Source organism: Lipophrys pholis, assembly GCF_963383615.2.
Source record: "Lipophrys pholis genome assembly, chromosome: 12".
NCBI classification, from domain to species: domain Eukaryota; kingdom Metazoa; phylum Chordata; class Actinopteri; order Blenniiformes; family Blenniidae; genus Lipophrys; species Lipophrys pholis.
The window spans coordinates 25,118,885-25,140,478 of NC_137641.1; the positions used below are offsets into that span (position 1 = coordinate 25,118,885).

Here is a 21,594-nt window from a genome sequence, read left to right on the forward strand (position 1 = left end):
CAGATTAGGATTAAGATCAGTCAAAAATGTCTTTATTTATTATTTTGGGATTCCTCTCCCTATCGGTTTGATGATGACGGTTTTTATTATGTTTTTCAATTATATTTTATTTCAGTTATATTTTAATGATCCAGATAAAACCATTTAATAACTAACATACAATTATGTAGACATACAAGGCTGATTTCTATCATTTATCATTAAACTGCTTCAGGGGCCACATGTCACAGTGTTTAGTGCTCTTGCCTCACAGAAAGGTCATGGGTTCAATTACCAGCTGGGGCTGTCTGTGTGGAGTTTGCACATTCTCCCAATGAGTGCATGGGTTTTCTCCGGGCACTGCGGTTTACTCCAACAGTTCATAAACAAGTATATGAGGTCAACTGGTGACACTAAACAGGTTTAAGAGTCCTAAAAAAATATATTTTTTAAGTGTTTGAATCTGTCTTCACAGCTGTAATACATCTTGCACAATTTTACATTGTATCATAGAACTGAAATACTATATCATCACACTGTAACACCTACGTTTGCAATATATAATGTGTTGGCTGCATGTATTCATTGTTTATTTATTAGGTGGCAGGACTTTAGACACTTGTTTTAACAGGTACATCTTGCTTGTGATTATCTGCATGAGCTGCACACACATTCACCATTGCTCACACAAACATAAACAGGTATTTTCCCGGTTTTAATGTGCACATGTACAAAAAACTCATTTGTGAGAGAGGAAGATGGCGAGTACAGAGCTTTAATTATTAATGTAAACATTAGTAGAAAACACTGAATTACAAAATAATCTTTGTACAGACTTGCTGGCTTTGTCTCTTTTGGTTACTGGTGTTTGTTCCAGTTGTCACAGTCTCATAGTGTTAACTGTGTAAAATACAGAACCATCATTTCACTTTTTTCTAAAGCATTTCTGTGATTACACTGAATTACGAAAATGAATACAGTGAACCTGTAAACATTTTAACATCCATTCATGGAATTACAAAAGTGAATTCATCTTTGAACACTGCAAGACACTGCGGTGCAAATACAGTCGCATGACAGCTGTTTGTTGCTCAGAAACACCTTCATACTACGGAGTTTAGCATTCACATTATCCCTTTTTGACTTTGTCTTTGTAAGGAGACACAAAGAAGTTTGTTTTTTCAAACTGTGTTTGTGTGGACACAGTTCAGCTTCGTGGGGCACGCATGGCTTTCTCTCCCACTCCAGTTTCTAAGAAGAGGACCGTTCCCCCGTTAGCTGCTGCGAAAAACCGACGGGAGACGCTTAAGATTTGCTCTTGGCCTTCTTCTGCAGGCGGGTGCGTGTGGGCTCGGTGAGCACCAGGGGCTCCTGGATGACCATGGCAGCGTATTTCCTGCCCAGCAGCTCCACCTCCACCTTCTGGCCAACGGAGCACAGCTCCAGCGGCAGGTAGGCGAACGCCAGGCTCTGCTGGGTGGTGTAGCTGTAAGCGCCGGAGGTTGTGTTGCCGACCACCTGGGACGGAGGAGAGGGAGAGACTCCGACTTAGTGAGGGCAAGCACACAAACCCAATGTGATCCTGACAGCTTCTGTCATTAACGAAATAGGGACATGTGACTGTAACATCACAACTACAAGCACAGAAAACAATCGTGATTGATGATGAAAATGGTGATGTAGCTACAATTATAGAAGTTTGAGTGAGTTGGTTTCTCTGTGAATTGGGTCATAGGTGAAAGCAGTGGGAGGCCTGATGATCTGCTGTGTAATTGTCAGCTTCAGCCAAAGCTATTGTCCACACGGTTACTGTGTCACTAAATTCATATTTACTCGAAAATACTGAACTGACTCACTCCCACCAACAGCAACATGAATTATATACCACTATAAGTAAAATTAGCCTGTATAATAATTGACATACTGTTATATAAAGAAAACATCATGTGTATACATCAAAAACAGTCAAATCAGTATATTAAAGTGTATGTGAATGTAAATATTGAATATTAAAAACAAAGATATGAAAAATAAAAAGTTTTGACATATGATTTTTTTGTAAAAATAGTATTATTATTTTTCGAGAAAACAGTAAGCTGCAAGGGAATGAGTGTTGTTCTGGTAACTGGTAAAAGTTCGAACTTTCACCGCCATGGTCTTCACTAACCTTTCCGTTGTACCAGACGGTCTCGTTGCCTTCGGGGTCGATATCGTCCGTGTCCAGGGTGAGGTAGGAGAGCTTCCTTTTCAGGCCCTTAGCTTTGATTTCCTGAAGGGCGGCTTTTCCGATGAAGTCCCCGGGCTGAATAGAGGCAGACGTAAACAGAGGGGATTCAGGTATTGAGCTTATTCTCAGTGACAGACGAAACACAAAGAGAAGAGTTTTAGGTACCTTGTTGAGTTTAATGAAATATTCCAATCCGGCCTCCAGAGGATTGGTGTCGCAGTTCATCTGCAAAGATCAACAAAGTGATCAGCAAACACCACAAACACTTTGGGAAAATCACTGCCGTCTTTTTTTCACCCTTTGTTAAGCAGGTGCCTAAATGTACTACTTTTTACATTTCTTCTTGTGCTCAAGAGTGAGATATGTGCTACTTGTGTAGGCTTTATTTCAACATATACATATACACACAACAAAGTGCAAGTGACTGCATGCTCATTTTAATTCAAACACACATTTCTAACAAATTAGTACAACAAAGCACAGTAGGACTCGATTGTGCAGAGAAAGTAAATTGTATATTGGCATTTATCGTCACTAACTTTAGAGAGTCAAAAAAAAAAGTTGTGAACTATCCAGCAATGGGAGGACATTCTTAATTTTCGAGTATTTCAATGAGTGACAGGCTAGAGACTGTGTATAAAGTTTGCTTTTGGGAGATTAAATATCTTAATATTCTGCCGGTCAGGGAAGTTTGAAAGAGTCTGTGTGTGTGTGTGTGTGTGTGTGTGTGTGTGTGTGTGTGTGTGTGTGTGTGTGTGTGTGTGTGTGTGTGTGTGTGTGTGTGTGTACCTCAGCTCCCCAGCCTCTGAAGCCCTTCTCCAGTCTCAGGGAGCCCATGGCGTAGGTTCCAAAGTTGTCAATGCCCTCATCTTTTCCTGCTTCCATCATGGCCTTATACACGGTTGCCATGTTCTTCTGGTCCATGTAAAGCTCCCAGCCCAGCTCACCTACACAAACATACGAGTGCAACTTAACTCAACCAGAAAACTGCTAAATTGTGAAGCAATTATAATTGAAAATTATAAAAAAAAAAAAAAAAAAATTACTAAATAATAATACTTGACAGTATACGTTGGAACAATTCATTCATTCATCCTGAAAGTACAAATATTTGTTTTATTCCTAGATGTAATTTGTTACTACACAGTAGAAGTTTCAGGTATTCAATAGTAAACTGATCATTTGCTCTATGTGACTTGTACTTCTTACATTTCAACACAATTATCTGCTATTTGTCCTCAAATAATCTGCCTGTGTAATAATCGACATTTGTAATGCTGAGTCGGAAAACAAGTCTAACATCCCACTAAAATATAATTTTTTAACGCTTTTCATGTTGATTTTTTTTTTTTGTGGAATGAGTGGTTAAATAAAATCTATTTTCTCAAAAATGGCAAGGTCAAGTGTTAAAATGTTCTGTTAGAAATAATCAAAAATTGCAAAAGGAAAAAAAGCTGCATTTTATCTCAAATTAATTCCTTCAGCGGTTTAACATTTAAAATTTTGATATGATGATGAGATAACTGCTAATTCCAAAGAGAACAGTGATGTTTCTACTGTCAAAAAAGGTTATTTATGCAAGTAAGTGCAAAAGAAGAAGTAATCGACATCTTCAGCAAACGTAAACCAACACTGAACAAAACGTTGCATAAAAGGTACAAAATGATTCATCTATATTATTGCTTTTTCTTGTTCTTCGTTTCCCAACTGGATGCATTTTAGCCAAGCTGAACTATTGAAGTAAAGGTTGTCACTATTACCATTATGTTAACATTATGCCACTACCGTCTCCATTTATTTTAATAAAATATACTTTTAAAATCTTAGAAAGCTCAAAGGGTGCTGTACCGGTGTAGGAGATCCTGATGGCCCTCAGAGGAACGCCGGCCAGCTGGATGTTTTTGCAGTGAAGGAACTTGAATCCGGCGTCGCTCATGTCCTCGTCCGTCAGCTTCTGCAGAACTTTGCGCGAGTTTGGCCCGGCAATGCCCAGCACGCCGATATCATCTGTCACGTTGCTGATCTCCACGTTGTACCCACCGTCTGCTACTTCTGCCTCGATCCACCTGTGGAGAGCATCCAGACTCTAGTAATGCACTTTAATTTAATTAATTTAATTGTGAAATTCGGTGTGATAATAAATAGTTTTATAAATAAAAAGACATGATGTTTGATCATCACAAGTCAATCACATATGTATCACATGGCAATTGACGAATAAAAACAGAAATATTTTGTGAAACTTTCTATATAATTATGCCTGGAAATCTGCAATCATTTAAGACCAAGGTGCAAGAGGGAAGTTTAAAAATAAGCTGACATTTGGTAACCCTCGATATTCTGATTATGAATGTTGTAAGGCAAAGCAAGTTTATCTATAGAGCACCATTCAGATAAAAGGTAAATAAAAGTGCCTCAAATAAAATATAACAAGTGAACAATCCAAGTTCAGCAAATAGAAAACATCACATCAATTACATTCTTATAGAGCCAACATGACACTAAAACAACATATTCAGTTGGATTTTGTTAATTTCATTCCATTTTGCTTCAGCTCAACCAAGACTTCAGAGAAAAGCTTCATTTCTAACCACTAGATGTCGCTACACTATTTAAGACGTGTTTTTCATGCCTTGGCGGAGGGTCTGACTGCAGTGAGGGACTGGATGTGAATGTGTCCTGTTGGGGGCAAAAGGAGGAGTGTTGTGTCAGCAGCTGCTGGGAGGTTTTAGGTTTCGGCAGTAGAAAGCAAACTGTGAGAGAGTTTGATTCAGCACAGCTTGTGATTCATCTCTGCCCTGGGACTGTGAGGCTGAGCAAATGAGGAGCGGTTTTTCTTTCTTTGTTGCCTTTTAAAAGCTCTACAGGGAAGCTGAACAATGAAATGTGTGCAGGATTGGACCAAGATGCCTTAAACGGATACACCAAACAGACATTTGTGATGGATTAAATATTGTGTTGCACAGTTTTTGGAAAATGTTAGCGCGACAGCAGCAAGCTTCAATGCAATTTGCCTTCCTATGGTACAAATTATCATAACCAAGCCGATTCAAATTCAGAGACGTTTGTCTCTGGAATTAAAAACTTTTGCACGCGGACGACTGTTCCGGAATGTCAACGACAAAACCAAACTGTTTGTTCCAGCATCCTGCTGGTGATCTGCACATATGGCTTCTTTTTTCTTCATATGGGGCTCATTAGTATGGCGATTTTCAAACATCCCAAAATAAACATGAATGAAACCATACATGCATGTTATTACATTTTTTACAGATATCCATTATGCCAATATTTCTCCAGGTTTTTTGATCTTCACATATTTGTTATGGTGTAATAGTCAAAATCAATGACATTATTCTTGCCTTTATTTACTCTTCTCCTGACCGAGAGATGCAGACTTAAAATCCTACGTTTTCTTTTTGATGTACACAAGGTACCTTTGGTCTATTAGAAAACCATAAAGCGTTTACAAAAAGTTAAGATGTCCTCGTATGAACCTGCTCCTTGGGAATAAAGTTCAGCTTTATCCTGCATTATTGACATAAACCAAATCATTTCTTTGCAATAGGTTTTCAGATAAGAAGAATGTAGGAACGGCTCCCTCAACATCCAGCGAGCTTGTTATCTTCTGGAAATCAGCTGACAAAGGAAAAAAATCGCTCAGTGGTCAGTGAAGATGAATGGCAGCTGGAAGCATATGAAAAGTGGCTGTGGAGGATTCTGTGTGTCATTTAGACTTAAATACAGACAAACAACCTCAGGTTGAAGGTTTTGATAGAATAGATGGAAAAATGAAAACTCAGGAAACATTGTCATTGAAAAAAGATGTCAAGATAGCTTCAGGACAAGAGAAGCATTGGAGGAGGAGAACAGGCTTGACAAAAATTTAAAAAGTAAAAAAAAGCCTATTGGCTCTGTCTTGTAATGCAGTTTGGCACCACGAGAGGGTGTCCTGAGTCACACGCAAGAGTAGCGATCATAGTTCACACAGATGCCTTTCAAAGAACCAAAAGACTGTATGCGGTGAGCAGGTCGCTGTGCGACAGCACGAGATCTTCAGTTACAAATCAGAGGCGTGTGAACAATTTGACTTTTTTTCACCTGAGGTCATGCAACTCCGACCCCGAGCCTGTGATGAGCAGAAACTCTCCCGGTGTCAGCTGGGTAATAGTGACCTCGGCAAAGACTCTCCCATTGGGCGTCAACATGTGGCTGATATTCGTGAGACCGACCTGGAAACACACAGAGAGAGAGAGAGAGAGAGAGAGAGAGAGAGAGAGAGAGAGAGAGAGAGAGCGAGAGCGAGAGCGAGAGCGAGAGCGAGAGCGAGAGCGAGAGCGAGAGCGAGAGCGAGAGCGAGAGAGAGAGAGAGAGAGAGAGAGAGAGAGCCATGTGTTTGTGTATCAATACTTTTCAGACTGGATTAATAATCCACAGAATCAACGATATTGTCGTCCAACCTTGGGCATGGTGTTTGCAAACAGGCGGTCCAGCAGCTTCAGCGAATCCTTCCCTTTCACTATAAACTTCCCAAACGGAGTCAGGTCAATCACTCCCACCTTCTCCATCACCAGCTGACACTCTCTGCCCACCGGCCCGAACCAGTTAGTGCGTCGAAAACTGGGTCTGAGCACAAAAATAAAAAAATAGATTTATTGTATTTATACTTTTTTTTTTTTTTTTTTTTGATATCTCTAAAATAAAGTTGTAAGCATCATTCCTTTTACAGCTTTTATCAAATTAGTAAATTCTATGTATTCTTACTTTTCTTTGCACTTTGGATTCATGATAAACCTTTTTTTTCTAATCCAGCACACCGACTTCTATTAAGGTTTACTGATGAATCTTAATTGACTGATAAAAGGAGATCAATCCAATTTACTGCTTGTCTGTCATTTCTCAGTAAATGATGGCAGAACCGGACAGATGACACAATCATAAGAGTCATAATGCTTCAAAGTCAGAGAGAACAGAAGAGAACTTTGTTTAAAACTTTAGGCCAATCCACACAAGTTGGGTCCCTATTTCAGTCAAAGCCGCACATGCGAACGCCTGTTCATGATTTCATGCCCGTTTATCCCGTCCTTGGTGAGACATCTCAGCCTGGACTTAAATAGAGGACTGACGGACCATTGCTGGGTGCAAATACTTCAGTGCAGATAAATCGCGGCACGGACAAGGCTGGAACAACATTTATATCCGTTGCAGATTTAAACATCCAATGTCACAGACACGAGACAAGCATGCAGCAACTGATGGGCCCGGCCGCATACGAGGCTCAAGGTTTGTCACGGGTCCGAGTGATTATCGGATTATCTCAAGAAATCATCGACTGTGAGGGCTTTCAAAAAGAAGATAGCGATGATACATGTGCTTCTGCATGTGTCGCCTGAGCGTTGGCAGCTGTCCTGCTCTTCCAGGGCTGTTTGTAAATGGCTCTCTTGTGCTGCTGCTGCTGCTTCAGAATCAGCAGGACCGCCGGATGATGTGCAGAGAATTGGCTGGGAGGGAGCTTAATGTAACCTCCCATATGAACCCAGGAACATAATGTCCTTTTACATTTATTATACGACCATGTACACCAGTCCATGGTCATTTTATGTGTGTGTGTGTGTGTGTGTGTGTGTGTGTGTGTGTGTGTGTGTGTGTGTGTGTGTGTGTGTGTGTGTGTGTGTGTGTGTGTGTGTGTGTGTGTGTGTGTTGCATGTACAGTTGGGGGAGTGCCGTCGATCTACAAATTACATGGCATGCTTTACAAAGCCAGAGCTCAAGAACATTTTGTTCATCTGTATATCTGGAAATAAATGCATCAAAGACGCTATCAGACATTTACGAGTCAAAGGCTGGGGCAGCACTGTGGCCTCACAGAGAGAATGTGACAGTTTTTCTTTAGGTTTTCTATGGCTACTGCATAGAATAGATAGATAAGATGGATCTTACCTGTATCCAGTCTTATCTCCAGGTTTGTAAAACCAATGTGGTTGTTCCCAGCCAGTGTGGAATCCCATGGATCCTTTGTCCTTCAGCAGCTCATAAACGCCACTCTTCCGGTAGGTCGGCCGGCCGGAGAAGCGCTCCTCCTTGGGGTAACCGACTGAGGTGACCATAGGGAAGACATAGTCGATGATTACAGACCATTAGAAACACGAGGCTTTATCACAGTGAAATATTCGCAGTCAGTCTCCTGGTTTTCTTACCCACGTTGTTGTATCCATAGGACTCTCGAGCTTTGGCGCACATGAAGGGCACGTCTGCCCACTTTCCATAGCGGTTTGGGTCGCACTCAATCAAGTCGTAGGGAGGCTCTCCATTCATGATCCAGTTACCAAGGAACTTGCCTATACCACCGGCGTGGATGATTCCATACCTGGACACACAAAGTCCAGGAATAACTCCAAAATTTCAGATGAAGTTTTGTGTGTGCCTGCTGCCTCCATTTTGTGTTTTTCAGCAAAATCCCATCCGCTTTGACTGGCCAAATTTTCACAGCTTTTCGCAATTTTTGTCATTGACAAAAGTCACAGCACATTATTTCTGAATTTTCTGCACGTTTTGACGTGCTCCCATTTTCAACAAAATCCCAGCCGATTTGACAGGCAAGTTTTTCATTTTTTTGGTGATTTTTGCGGAAACGGTTTGCCGAGACTTGAAAAAAAGTCATGGTTTTACAACTATTAATAAAGTTTGTTCTCAAATGACACTGAGGAGCTTCAGGATGCTTCAGGATGAAAGCACAAACCAGCAAAATGGAAAGATCTCAGTTGCATGACTCAAATCCCCTTTTTGACCATTTATCTTATAATTTAATATCTATCAGTGCAAAAATGCTGTAAGTTCTGTCGTCACAGTGATTTTACCCAAAGCCGATGGCGGTCCAGTAGTTGCGAACTCCGTGGTGGGGTCCGACCATGGGCAGCAGGTCTGGGGTGTACGTGATCGGGCCGGACACGATGTTGATGATGTCAGCGGTCTTCAGTACCGGCACCATCTCCATGGCCATCTCAACGTGCTCCATTATCCTGTCAAGATCCGACTCGAACAACTCCTTCCCAAAACCTGCGACCAACGATCAGGTTTAACCAACAGAAAGAAACCTGATAATAACAACCTGAGGCGTCCGCAGCAGACAGACCTGGTGGTACTCCGTCTCTGACCCACGAGTCCTGTAGCACCATCTTCTCCATCTTCTCATAGGGACCGAAAAGGAGGCCGTCTCTCTCCTGACGCAGGTAGTAGGAGCCCTCCAGGTCCCTGATGACGGGCATCTCCTGCTTTAGAGCCTTAACCTCCGGAACTGTGGCTGTTACTACGTACTGATGGTGCACCGGGATGGTGGGGTGTTCAAACCCAATCAGCTTGCCCACCTCTCGGGCCCAGAAACCTGAAAAAAACAACAACAAACAAGGTCTGAAATAAGCTGACAAGATGGATCCATGAAGAAATGTAGATTTTACTATTGATTCCCAATATAGTTTTCTTTTCAATTGAAGCACACTGAGGTGAGGTGAACCGATGGACTGCTCTCTCATGTCCCGGACATCCAGGTGATAAAACCAGGGGTAAATATATACATTTGTTTTTATTTATTTCTAAAGTACTGTATTTTGTCTTTAAATAACCTGTTCAGTACTACAGTCAACGAGAAAAGACAATACATTTCAGTGCATTCTACAACCTATTTTATTAGAAAAACCATTAAAATTCTGACATAATGTGTCAATCGAACATTTTTATCAAAGAGATAATGACCAATATACTGTATATCAATATGAATTCAAAATGCTAAACTAACTAAATGTACCTTGTTTTTTTTGTTTTTTTACAGAATAGCTAAAGTGAGACTTTAATCATAGTATCCATCTCATTTAACATTTTAAAGAAGTCAATTTCATGCTGATAGTTGTACCGTTTCTTTAAGGGGGTCTCGCCTACCTGCTGTACCTCAAGAAAACAAGCAAACAACTTACAGAAGGTCCTAAATAATGAGCTTTTTGCTACCTTCAGACTTTATAGCGTCTATAATGTGAAGTTAATTTCTCCCGGTGGAAACAGGAAACTCTGATGAATGAATCTGTTTGTAAGGAAAATACACAGCCTCCGCAGCTCCGACCACCACTTTCTCTTTACACCATTCGCTGGACACAAGCGGGTATAAACATGATGAAAACACTTAAAATGAACACAATTTATGTCACAGAAGAGAAGGTCCAGTTTAACACACGCGCAAACAAACACATCTAGCAATGAAAATAGACTGTGCAAAATATATAGGACTAACAATGAGAAAACAACCGGAAAGAACTACTTTGGGAAGGGAACATTCCGAACTGAAATGTAAAAGTGCAGAATATAGATGCTCTGGCCAGCAACAGCAGGACAAAAGCTGAAAAAGTGCATAAAACTGGCAATGAAATGTAAGGTGTAAAAGTGAAATGAGCATCTGGATTTTGCAGCCTGTAGACAGTTAAATTCCCAAGCCACACTGTTATCTTACACCTAACATGGAAAGGCAGTTAAATTTAGCTTTATGGCCATGCACTTTTTGAAATACAGGTGATTTTATTTAAATTATTTATTTCCTGAAATATAAGGATACCACTCAATTTATAGCTTGAAATCAAGTAGTATTGATTGGAAGGTAGCTCATATGTGTAAAAAAAAAAAAAAAAAAAAAAAGAGTGAGCAGCTGGTTTACAAATCAGTAACCACAAAACAAATACGTTGTGACATGGATCAGGAACTGATGAGTCAGCGTGGCTGCTGTGACCTGCTGATACTGTACCAGTTGCAAAAATAAGTCTTATTACTGAGCTGTTCATCTGTGTCACTGGTCGAACCTGCCGCCAGTTTACATTGCACCTATTCACACATTGCATGTGCTTCCCACCTGGGATGAAGGGGCTCAGTCAGGATAATGTGTTAATAAGGTAGTCAGTGCAAACACTGGACTGCACAGAAGTGTGTTTGCATCTGGGAAAAGTTGACGAATAGAGTCAGCAAGTGCACCCAAAAAAAAAAAAAAAAAAAAACCTTTGGAACAAGCACCACTTTGTCTGCATCATCTACGCAAGCTGCTCTCTGTTGGTCTACATTTGGAATAATCCAGATTTATAAAAACAACATATATATATAAATAAAAAAGTCACAAGCTGAATCAACCACTGCCAACCATTTACGTAATTTTCATTCCCTGAGGTGTATTTCTACAGTTGGCTAAATGGAGAGATGAGAAAGCTCTGTTAAAAAAAAAAAAGAAGTTAGATCCACAGTCAGCAGAAAATGAGTCAGAACACAATGTGCTGAAGGGAGAGAACAAAAAAAATACATGAGGAAATCCCAGTCAGCACACAGGCAGGGACGGTGATGGTGGTTGCAAGCAATGATCCATTTAGAATATGGTGAGATAATGAGCACAAAATAAAAAAATAGGATCAATTATTAGTTAACTATTTAGCAGAAAGGTGTTTGGGGGAAAAAAGTTACAGATGAATATAACCAAAAGTTGAAAGTAGAGTTTAAAAAGTCAAATTATTGAGCTGAAATCAAGGCAATTAATATTAAATATTATAATTTAAGTTAACAGTTATACGTCACAGTTAGAATATTTAGCTTCATAAAAAGTCAAAATATTCAAGTAAAAGTAGTGCATGAAAAGATAAAATATGTTCCAATAGCTAATAATTCTACTTGGATCACAAAAAGCCCAAATTGCAATTTGCTTCAATGAAATTTTCACTTAAACAGAAAGATGTACTATTGTGTGGAAAGATAGCGTGAAGGATAATGGTTGGAAAATGAATCTGAAACGGTCTCAAATCTTACAAATAAAATACTTATAAAATACGAAATAATTTACATATAGATATATTTTCCCTAAAACAACAAATAAATTGGTTGAGATGGAAAACACCTTAAATTTGGCCTAAGCGAGAAGTTAACAAGAAGTAAAGAGAAGTTGATTATTGCCAAAAACCCCGGTCAACTATTTAAAAAGAAATAGGACAAACAAGGGCTAAAAGTTATCGTTCCAAAGTTTAAATCGACAAAAGTAAACTGGTGAAAGTTTGTTAAAGGTTAAGACTTAGTGTGGCAAAAGTCGTCTGCAATCATGAGCCCAACGGATTGATTGCACGTTATTGTTGGGGATAAACCAAGTGGTGAGCCGATAACGTCCAAGACCAAAAGACGATATCGCCCTCCCTCCTTTCACCTGACTGATGGAGCGAAACTCATCCCGTCGGGTCGCATACCGAGAAACACGACCTTTAACTTTCGTCCCAGCTCCTTGCTGGTTGGGGGAGGAAGCGCCATGAGAAAGTGGGGGTGAAACATATGTTTCGAACTACTTTCTCAGTTTCCACAGCGATGAGGGGGGGAAGGGAGACAAGGAGAGGTGAATGCCTAAACAGACCCCCTGAGCAAAGGGGGTTGCTATCGAGGGCAGAAAAAAAAAAAAAAAAACATACGAGCATGGACATCCAACAGGTTTAAAAAGAGAGAGACGGGCATTTAAATCTATATGTGAGCACAATGTGTTAAACATCCCAAACAGTATAAACAACAATGGTCTTTTTTTTTTTTTAAAGGGTAAAACTTTAGGTTGTCGTCTGTTTCCTGTCAGGGTTGTTTTGTGTGCAGCCTCTAAATCTGTGGCGTGTGTTGTCAATCTAAAAACCACAGAAACGGGAAACACAAGCAGTTCAAGTATGAATTCCTACATGCACAAAGCACAAGCCAATCAATCTTTGACAATATAAACGCGGTCACTCGTTGCAAACAAACACACGGTTATGACATTCACGTCAATTTTGGAAAACGGAGCGCCGCCGCAACAGATGCAGAAGCATTAAAAAAACAAAAAAACAAAAAACGGTTAGAAAGTGTGTGTGTTAGGGAGGTGTGCATGTGCTGCCGCTCCAAGATTGGAGGAAACGTGAACTGCTGGCCAGTTTGGATTGGCTGTGGGACACAGTGAAAGGCAAAGAGCCAGCGCGGAACCGCGGCCTCACTGGCTTCCACCAGAGTACAGAATGTGCAAACTGAAAAGAGGAAAACCTGGAGCGGTGATGTGAATGCAGCTGTGCAGCATTTGTTCTGCTGCCATTCTTTGTGATGCTCCTGACGACCTCATGCACAGGCCGAGCCCTTCAGTGGACAGAGTCACATCCTGGATATATCAAACACTGGCGGCCTTCGCACTGCGCCGCCAGTTCATTTTAAAACGCTGCACCTATAAACAATATCGATGACCTACATGTCGGTCAGGGGTTACACAACATGCTGGAAAAGCAGATTCCTGAAACTTGGCCAGATAAACAAGCAACTGCAGCAGGGATGAACGAAGTCGTTGCCAACTAAATCCTCCCAGAACTGGAACGACCCAGCTCAAGCCAAAACTCGCTCCGGTGAACTCTGCAAGCAGTGAAGCTGCGGTCTTGGTGGGCAAAGGTCCCCCCCGCTGGAAATCGCTCGTAGATAACACCTTTTACTGTCTGCACTGACGGCGCAAACTACTCAACCTACTTACATTGGTCATATTCTATACATCAGTAAAAGAAAAACTACAGTTTGGATTTTTTCACACATTGTTTTCATGTTTTTTTTAGAAATGAGCATGTTCAGAAAATACATGAAATGAGCCACTTTTATGATTCTGAGGGCTGCAAAATGTTTTTTATCTTCACTACCAGAGAAGATTTACGAGATTTATTTGCAGAAAATTCAATGAAAAGGACAAACCTGTATGCCTCCTCATCAACCGTGCATGTTATGGTTTTACCTTGAACTGAACCCTGAACTGCAGTAATTTGGAGTCATTTTAATTGGGACCTGTTTCAGATGTGCTTAAAATGACAATTTAAACTTTATTGATGAACAATGCCTCCTTTTTAAGCCTTGTTATTTGATGCTTCCTGGCAACTTTCAATTCAATTTAACACATTGACAACATTATGACTTAAATTATGAACTAAACTCACAACATTCAGCTTAAAAAAATCGAATATTGAGTCAATATTGTGACACACTGAGACCGTTGGGAGTTTCATTTTTGAGTTTTCGCACATTGTTTTGAAGTTTTCGGAGCAGTATTTGGCTGATTAGGACTAAATCATGACCAATCTCGTTGGAAAGGATTATGTACGCTTACATAGAAAGTAAATTTACATTAAAAAGACAAACTGTAGAAGAACCAAAGTTTGCCAAAGTAATAACATGTGCATGTGCTCACATGTTATGAGAGTGTGTAATAATAACTCTGCCAGTGTCGCTCCAGCAGGTGTGATACAGATCATGAGTCAGAGATTAGGAGTGTCAAACATCAGGTCAATGGGTCAGAATGTTGCAAAAATCTGCAAATTGGGGATATTTAACTGCCTTTTGAACCGGGAGGCATAAAAAAAGGGCATAGTCGTCAAATTGCACAGATTTTTCAGAAAAACTGTCTCCAGCTTTTGTAAAAATAGAATAAAATCAATGTAAACTTATTTACTTCTTTCAACCAACTTTCATAAATACAAAAGAGAAGACATGTGCCCTAAAAGTGAACTAATATTCCATTAAGCTATAAGTACTAATGCTGTGTAAATTGACCGAAAGAGAAGCTATCTTCATGCAAGTTTAATATCTAATTTACCTTCTCATCACTTTATAACTGCTTAAAAGAAATGCAATACTGGTGCATAATCGCATGTTAAATTAATCTTTAAATTAAGTACTTTTTGAATATTTTCCAAATATTTCTATGAGTTAAACAGACAGAGCAACTGAAAAAAAAAAAAAAAAGGCCAGCTCGTATGTCATTCACGGGGATGTCTTCCTCACAACTCTCCCAAATCCTCACGAACAGATGGTGCTCATCATCCAACAGAACTATCTGGCAAGCTCGAGGGTGGAGGTGAAGACTGTAACGTTTTAATGCACATGTGAGACTTTACACAAGGTTAACTGTGCCTAAATCTGCCCTTGCGGGTTTGTTCTGAAACGCACTGAACCACCGGTGGCCACCGAGCGAACCCGGAGTACGATCGCAGCAACCAGACCAAAGACAAAGCAGATCCACCTTGGTGAGCGCAGCGCAGCATTTCCTGCCGCCAATCTGACTCCTCCATACGTTTTACGAGCTCCCGGTGAGCTTTAAAAACACCGCCACAGTGGTCCCGTTTAGTACAGCTCACGGCACTGTGGTGGAAGTTAGAACAGTTCTGTTGCACAATCCATATCCAGACTGACGACCTGACTACAAGTTGGATGAAGCCATGTAGGAGACGGATGGGATACATCAGGTATGTTCAACTTTCGTCCCTGTGAAGGTCACAAATATTCTATCCTCACTACAAATGGGCCAAGTCGTGATTGAGTCAATATACCACAAAGATGTATGACAATAATTGTGACTAATTCAATGACAGAAACTGACTTTGCAAATTAAGTTTAGTAACCAACATTTAGCAAGTTATTTACAATTTACTATTACCTTTTTTGTCCAATTGTAGTTGAAATGAAGTCACTTATGGAAGTGAGCTGGTGAGTTCATGTCGGGCTTCTGCCTCACGGCAGCTGCCCTACATGCCTTCACTTTACATCTTTTGGTTCAATGCCAGGATAAGCACATATTGCATAACACTAACATGGAAGCGTCTTCGTTTTACAGGGGTCGCCACAACAAATCATCACAACTTCCATCGTATATTTGGCTGGTTTTTATTTCAGACGCCTTTTCTAATGCAACCGGGATTCAAACCCAAGGCCTCAAACCCACCAAGGACAAAACTTAACCTGATGCACCATTAAAATACAACTTCTTTTTCAACTTTTGTCCTAAAAACTGGAATCGCGCTGCAAATTTGACCACAACCTTTAAAAAAGTGAAAATTCTTAGGTTACCTTTTCAATAATTTTCTTAAGGGTAACTTTGTCAACCTGTGATTGGATGCTTCCAGGTTGTTGTGGTTTATAGTAAAGAGAGTGAGTGATATGCTGACGTAGACTTGGGGGGCCTTTCTGTGTGAAGTCTTCATGTTTTGCTTATGCCTGCTTGGATATTCTGAATTTCCAACTACGTCCTTCAGTCCAAAGCTCTGCGTTTTAGTTAACTAGTGTATTTAATATTGTCTGAGTCTCTGTGTTGGCACTATGATGGTGATCTGTCCAGGAAGTCCCTCGCTTTACACACATCATCAGCGTTTGTTACCGTGAGTTCAAATCCCACCGCTGACACGTTAGACCGTGGCTCCCTGAGCAAGGCCTTTGACCTCCGAGATCTTTTACTTCTCCTAGAGTGTAAATCAGATTGACTATGGATAAGATACAGGCAGGTGGGGATGACGTTATTAGAATCCATAAAATCTAATTAATAAACACTTTCTGGACCACAAATAACTCGTTTTTTAATAATTAGTTTTTCTTAAAAAAAAACCAAAACATTTAATTCACGGATCTGGGTCATTCAAACGGCACAAATTATGTACAACTTAGGAAGACAGTGATGTTTGACCACTATATTTAAATCAACTCTTCCTAGGGACAAACTAAATAGTTTTGCCAAATATGAAAAAGAAAATACATCAAGAGCTTTCTGAGATATTACTTTTCCAAATCAGATTCAGAACTGAAAAACAGTACATAATGCCTAAAGCAAGTGCTCCCACCTCTGCAACCGAAGACTATAATTTAAAAGATCACCAATCTCAAATAGAAATGTCATTACGTCAGTTATTAAAGACCTCAGCTTGATGCTAACAGAAGCTCACAGTATGAATATTCAAGCACAAACCTGCCGTGTTGACGATGCGATTGGCGCGGATTGTTCCGTGAGGAGTCTGGACGTCCCACTTGCCGTCGGACGTCGGGCTGAGGCCGGTGACCGGGGCTGGATTGTAGATCTGAGCTCCGTACATACGAGCTCCAGCAGCCAGAGCCATGGTCAGAGAGTAAGGGTCGATGTGGCCGTCTTCAGGTGTGTGCAGACCCGCCAACACCTGCAATTCAAACAGAAACCTTCAGATAATCAGGCGCTTCCATAATTAATAGTATCCTCAAAGGGTTCTATCACGAAGCTTAATCTGTGATCAATTCGCCAGGAAACACGAAACGCTGCAGGTTCACACTCGCCTTGTCCATATTGAGCAGAGGGACAAGTTCCTTGACTCTTTCCGGCCCGATGAGGTACTGCTCAGTCACGTTCCAGTGCGTACGGGTCATCTGGTACCTCATCTCATCCACCCGAGCCGGCGTGGACGCGATGCGGACGCTGCCAGGCTGGTGAAGGCCCACCGCCTGCAGGAAAACGCGATATGGATGTTGTTAAAAAAAAGAACAAAACATCTACATGCGTCATAAAAAAAAATGTGTGAAAGAAAAGAAAATGGCTCACCTGCCCCGTCTCAGCCTCCAGAGTCTCGTATAATTTAATACTGTCATAGTGGATTCTCTTGACGTTGATGCCTGGGTGGTAATATGTCGTCAAACCGGCCTGAAATACAAAGAAAGATAAATACCCCCGAGAAGATGATGTATCTTTCTGCTTGTTGGGGTTTGGTGTTGTTGATGTGTAAGCAAACAGCTGTTTGGCTTCAAAAGTAATAGAATTATCCATTGAAAGAAAAATGGAATGAATCTCATTATTATTCATAAGATTCATTTTAACATCATATTACTGTTGATATAGCAGATTGCAGCTGATCTAAAATCTTTAAGGATCCACATGTGATCTTCTAATTTGTTGCACAGTTGAATTATAAAACTAGAAAACAGCTTATTTATGAGTGACACATTAAAATAATCATGTCATGAACTCTGGTTGCTGAAAAAGTAGCCGTGTTACCAGAGCCTGTTTCAAACGTTGCACATATTTATACTATTGGACTAAAAGTTGAAATCCACAGAGGTCAAAGTTAAAGCATCAGTCGACTTAATGTTGCAACTCTTGGTTTGTAAACAGTTCATAAAGGAGACGCGTTGACTCTTGATATGAAGATTAGTTGTTGAGCTTCTTTTCCAGCCACACAACACAAAGCAGCAGCATTATAACAGGTACTTACACACGTCCTAACAAGGTGCAGCACCTCCATCTATCAGTTTTTGTCTTTTCTGATAGTGAAAACTTCACAGTTGATGCGGTTAAAATAACTATTTGAACTTAATTCCATTACCCATGTGCAGCTACAAGAATCATGATTGAAAGCTAATTATCTAACTCTCAAAAATAATAATTTTCTTTTGAATATGTGCATGTTAACTCTTTTTAACATATTCTTATATCTCAATAGCTTCTTATATCTCAATATCTTCTTAGATCGTTTCCTCAACATTGCGCAATGCAATTGAAAATACCAAAATTGTAGAGATAACCTGAAATTTAGTGATACTATGTAGGAGCATGTCACATATGTGTAACTCAGCCAATCAATTTATTTTCGAGAAAAAATCATGTCAATAAAGAAAAAAAAGCTGAGATAGGTTTTAATGAATTCCCCACAATGCAGTTCTCGGATGAATTCAGGTCGTCTGGAGTTTATAGATTTCCTCCCAGAAAAGGTCAACAAACATAGATTTCAATGGAATAAATTAATGCCAACCTTTCAACTTATAATTCACTGTACACATGTTGAGCCAGAGCCGGTAACCAGAGAGGAGGACTCCTCTTCAGACAACGTCCAACATGTATTAATAGCGCGAGAGTGTGAAGATTGTAAATGAATGAAGGAGAGTGAAGAAGCACTAAGTGGGTCGAGACCTCAGATGCCTTTGGAAAGCTACAATGTGACAGCTGCGCTCGGTAGTATCACTGTGAATGAAGGGCGATGCATCAGGAGGCTGTAACCACTTAAACATTAAATGAGACTGTCGAGGAAGAGCACTTTAGAAGGCTTAGCAGAGTTTATTTAGAAACCATATAGGGGACACTTAGTGGTTGCTTCAATATTGTGATAATGCTCCTTAATGAGCCATTCAGAACTCATGTTAATACTGTGAGGGTAAAATTATTAAGAAAAGTCTATGTAAATATACTTAGGAATTTAACTAATGGGGAGATTAAAGTACATTTTTAATGGAAAAATTCTAAATTGTAACAATTCAAGAGCTATAGATTTTTTTTTTTTTTTTTTCAACGTATGATATGTCAAATTCTCTGATTCTCATATTTCTATATAACGTATGACAAAAGCGAATGCTTCTGGGTTTTGGACTGTAACTTTATGAAGTGATGAAGAAATTAAAATAAATGTATCTACGTGCAACACTTTGAATAATATAAATTCAAAATGATTGTGATGGGTTCAAATAACCATCCGTTGTTGGGTTTTCTCTGTAAAAGTGCCCTGAAATGACTGTGTTGCACTTGGCGCTATATAAATAAAGTTGAATTGAAAAGAATTGAAGCAACATATTGTTGGTTAACAGGGTTTTTTGACTGTTGCTTCATTACAATATGCGTAAATGGGAAATATGATCACATAGGGCCTTTTTTTCCTCCACATTTTCAGACAGAAAACGTTGACATGCCAATCTAATAGACCAGCATAGGGGTGACAGATGACCCCCCCTATGAAGCTGCTGCAGACACACTGTGGGACGCAGACCACCTGGCTCTCTCCTCCACCTCCACACACATGAACCCTTCAGGGCGGACATACAGCGTGCCAGGTGGATCCAGCCGTCAGCTCAGACTTCTCCAGCAGCACCACATCCTTCATGCCGCCTTTGGCCAGGTGGTAGGCCAAGCTGACCCCGACACATCCCCCTCCGATGATGACAGTCTCTGCAGTGTCTTTCCACCTCTTCCCCAAAACTGTGGACGCATCACTGGAAAGGAAACCAGAGGAGAGGAGTGACTGCAGGTGAGGGATTATTAGATAGTGATCAATGCATACACTGGAAGATAATGGTCATATCAGAATATCTTGAGATTTGCAAGAGTTGAAGGGTTAGTAGCTGTTTCAGAGTTTATCAATGTGACTGGAATGTGTCTTGTTTTCCAGTATGAGACTGAACAGGCTCACCTTTGTTCCCCTTGTTTCCTGGACGTGCAGCTGATAGTCCTGAGAGGGAGTCGATCAACCCTGCAAGCTGCAAAGTCCCTGCGCAACTTTCTGCTGATGAGGTTTAATATCCGAGACATGGCGGAGGAAAAGCTAAAACGTATTCAGACCCCGAGAAAAAAAAAAAAGTTAAATAGAACTGGGGGGCACGAGAGTAGCCCTTTACTCTCTCGTGCTGTTGTGCTGTGTGTAGATCCAAATATCCCACTTTAGCGCTGACAGGCGCGTCAGTCCGCCCACAGGTCGAGGAACTGAGTCAGGTCAGGACGAAACTTTACCCACATCCAACTCTGAGCAGTTAACGCTTTGACTGCCAGCACTGGGAATGTAGGTCACACACACACACACACACACACACACACACACACACACACACACACACACACACACGCACACACGCACACACGCACGCACGCACGCACGCACACACACACGCACACACACACGCCAATCCTCATGAAAGACTTCTCCAGAGAAAGCAACTTTTTTTTTAAATGCAAAACAGTCATGTGTTAAAATACAAAACAAATCAGAAGCCAATTCAAATTTATTTCCACTTTTAAAGTGTATGACTTGAGTCCAATCCTAGAAAAAGCCCCTATGAGGAATGATAAATCAAGTGATATCATGTCAAAGCAAATTTGAATCAAAAAGCCATGAGTGAGACAAAGAGAACCAGGTTTTCTTTTTATTCATTTATTCATTCCTTTCTTTCTTTCTTTCTTTCTTTCTTTCTTTCTTTCTTTCTTTCTTTATTCTAAGATATACCAGGAAGGAGTGTAACCTGTATTTACATTAGTCAGCTGGGATCAGCTCCACCACACCACAACCTTTAGTTGGATAAAGTCTTATGGATGATAAATGGATAGATTTCAGTAATTAATTGTGTGTTTTTCTCCAATAAGCCACATTTCAACCTCCAACCCAAACGGACGTTCAATTTCAATCGTAGTTTCCAAACGTTTTACTGTTCTGCAAAAGAAAATCCTTCAAAGGTTTGACTGTTGGGTTAAATTTATACTCTATACCCCTTATTAGAAGCAAACTGCTTCCATGTTTAGTTTTGGGGTTTTATTTTAAGTGACTTACAAGAACACCAGCAAATTTAGAACCAAAGTCGTTATAGCAGGACATTAAATGACACATTGTTGAGAATCTTTCCAGAAAATTCCAAACGCCAACTACCTAATCACACTTGAATAGAGTCATTTTATTGCTATTTGTATCGTCACTTTTTAGAAACATTGTTGAAATGGAAGGACTTGGAAGTTTCGACCAGGTCCAGTCTGAAAGATTCACACAGACGTGTTTATCTCTCAGTGGTCCTTGAGCCTTCTTTATGCAACA

General features: G+C 40.3%; 1 protein-coding gene across 2 annotated transcripts; it reads right to left on the minus strand.

The window, feature by feature from the left end:
- Nucleotides 1-15: 15 nt before the first annotated feature.
- On the minus strand, nt 16-20,529 carry dmgdh (dimethylglycine dehydrogenase). 2 transcript variants are annotated; one of them, XM_080477659.1, is made up of 16 exons: nt 20,209-20,529; nt 19,843-20,011; nt 17,580-17,678; nt 17,318-17,482; nt 16,980-17,184; nt 9,339-9,587; nt 9,064-9,262; nt 8,404-8,573; nt 8,147-8,300; nt 6,667-6,832; nt 6,308-6,438; nt 4,055-4,272; nt 2,996-3,153; nt 2,372-2,431; nt 2,147-2,281; nt 16-1,497 (listed from the first exon to the last, which is right to left on the minus strand). In XM_080477659.1, the coding sequence occupies exons 1-16, from the start codon at nt 20,325-20,327 to the stop codon at nt 1,285-1,287; spliced, it is 2,610 nt and encodes an 869-aa protein (XP_080333785.1). In that variant the 5' UTR covers nt 20,328-20,529; the 3' UTR covers nt 16-1,284. The 2 variants fall into 2 exon arrangements, with proteins under 2 accessions (XP_080333785.1, XP_080333784.1); XM_080477658.1 differs by having other exon boundaries at nt 676-1,497; nt 2,147-2,431; nt 20,209-20,464.
- Nucleotides 20,530-21,594: the final 1,065 nt, after the last annotated feature.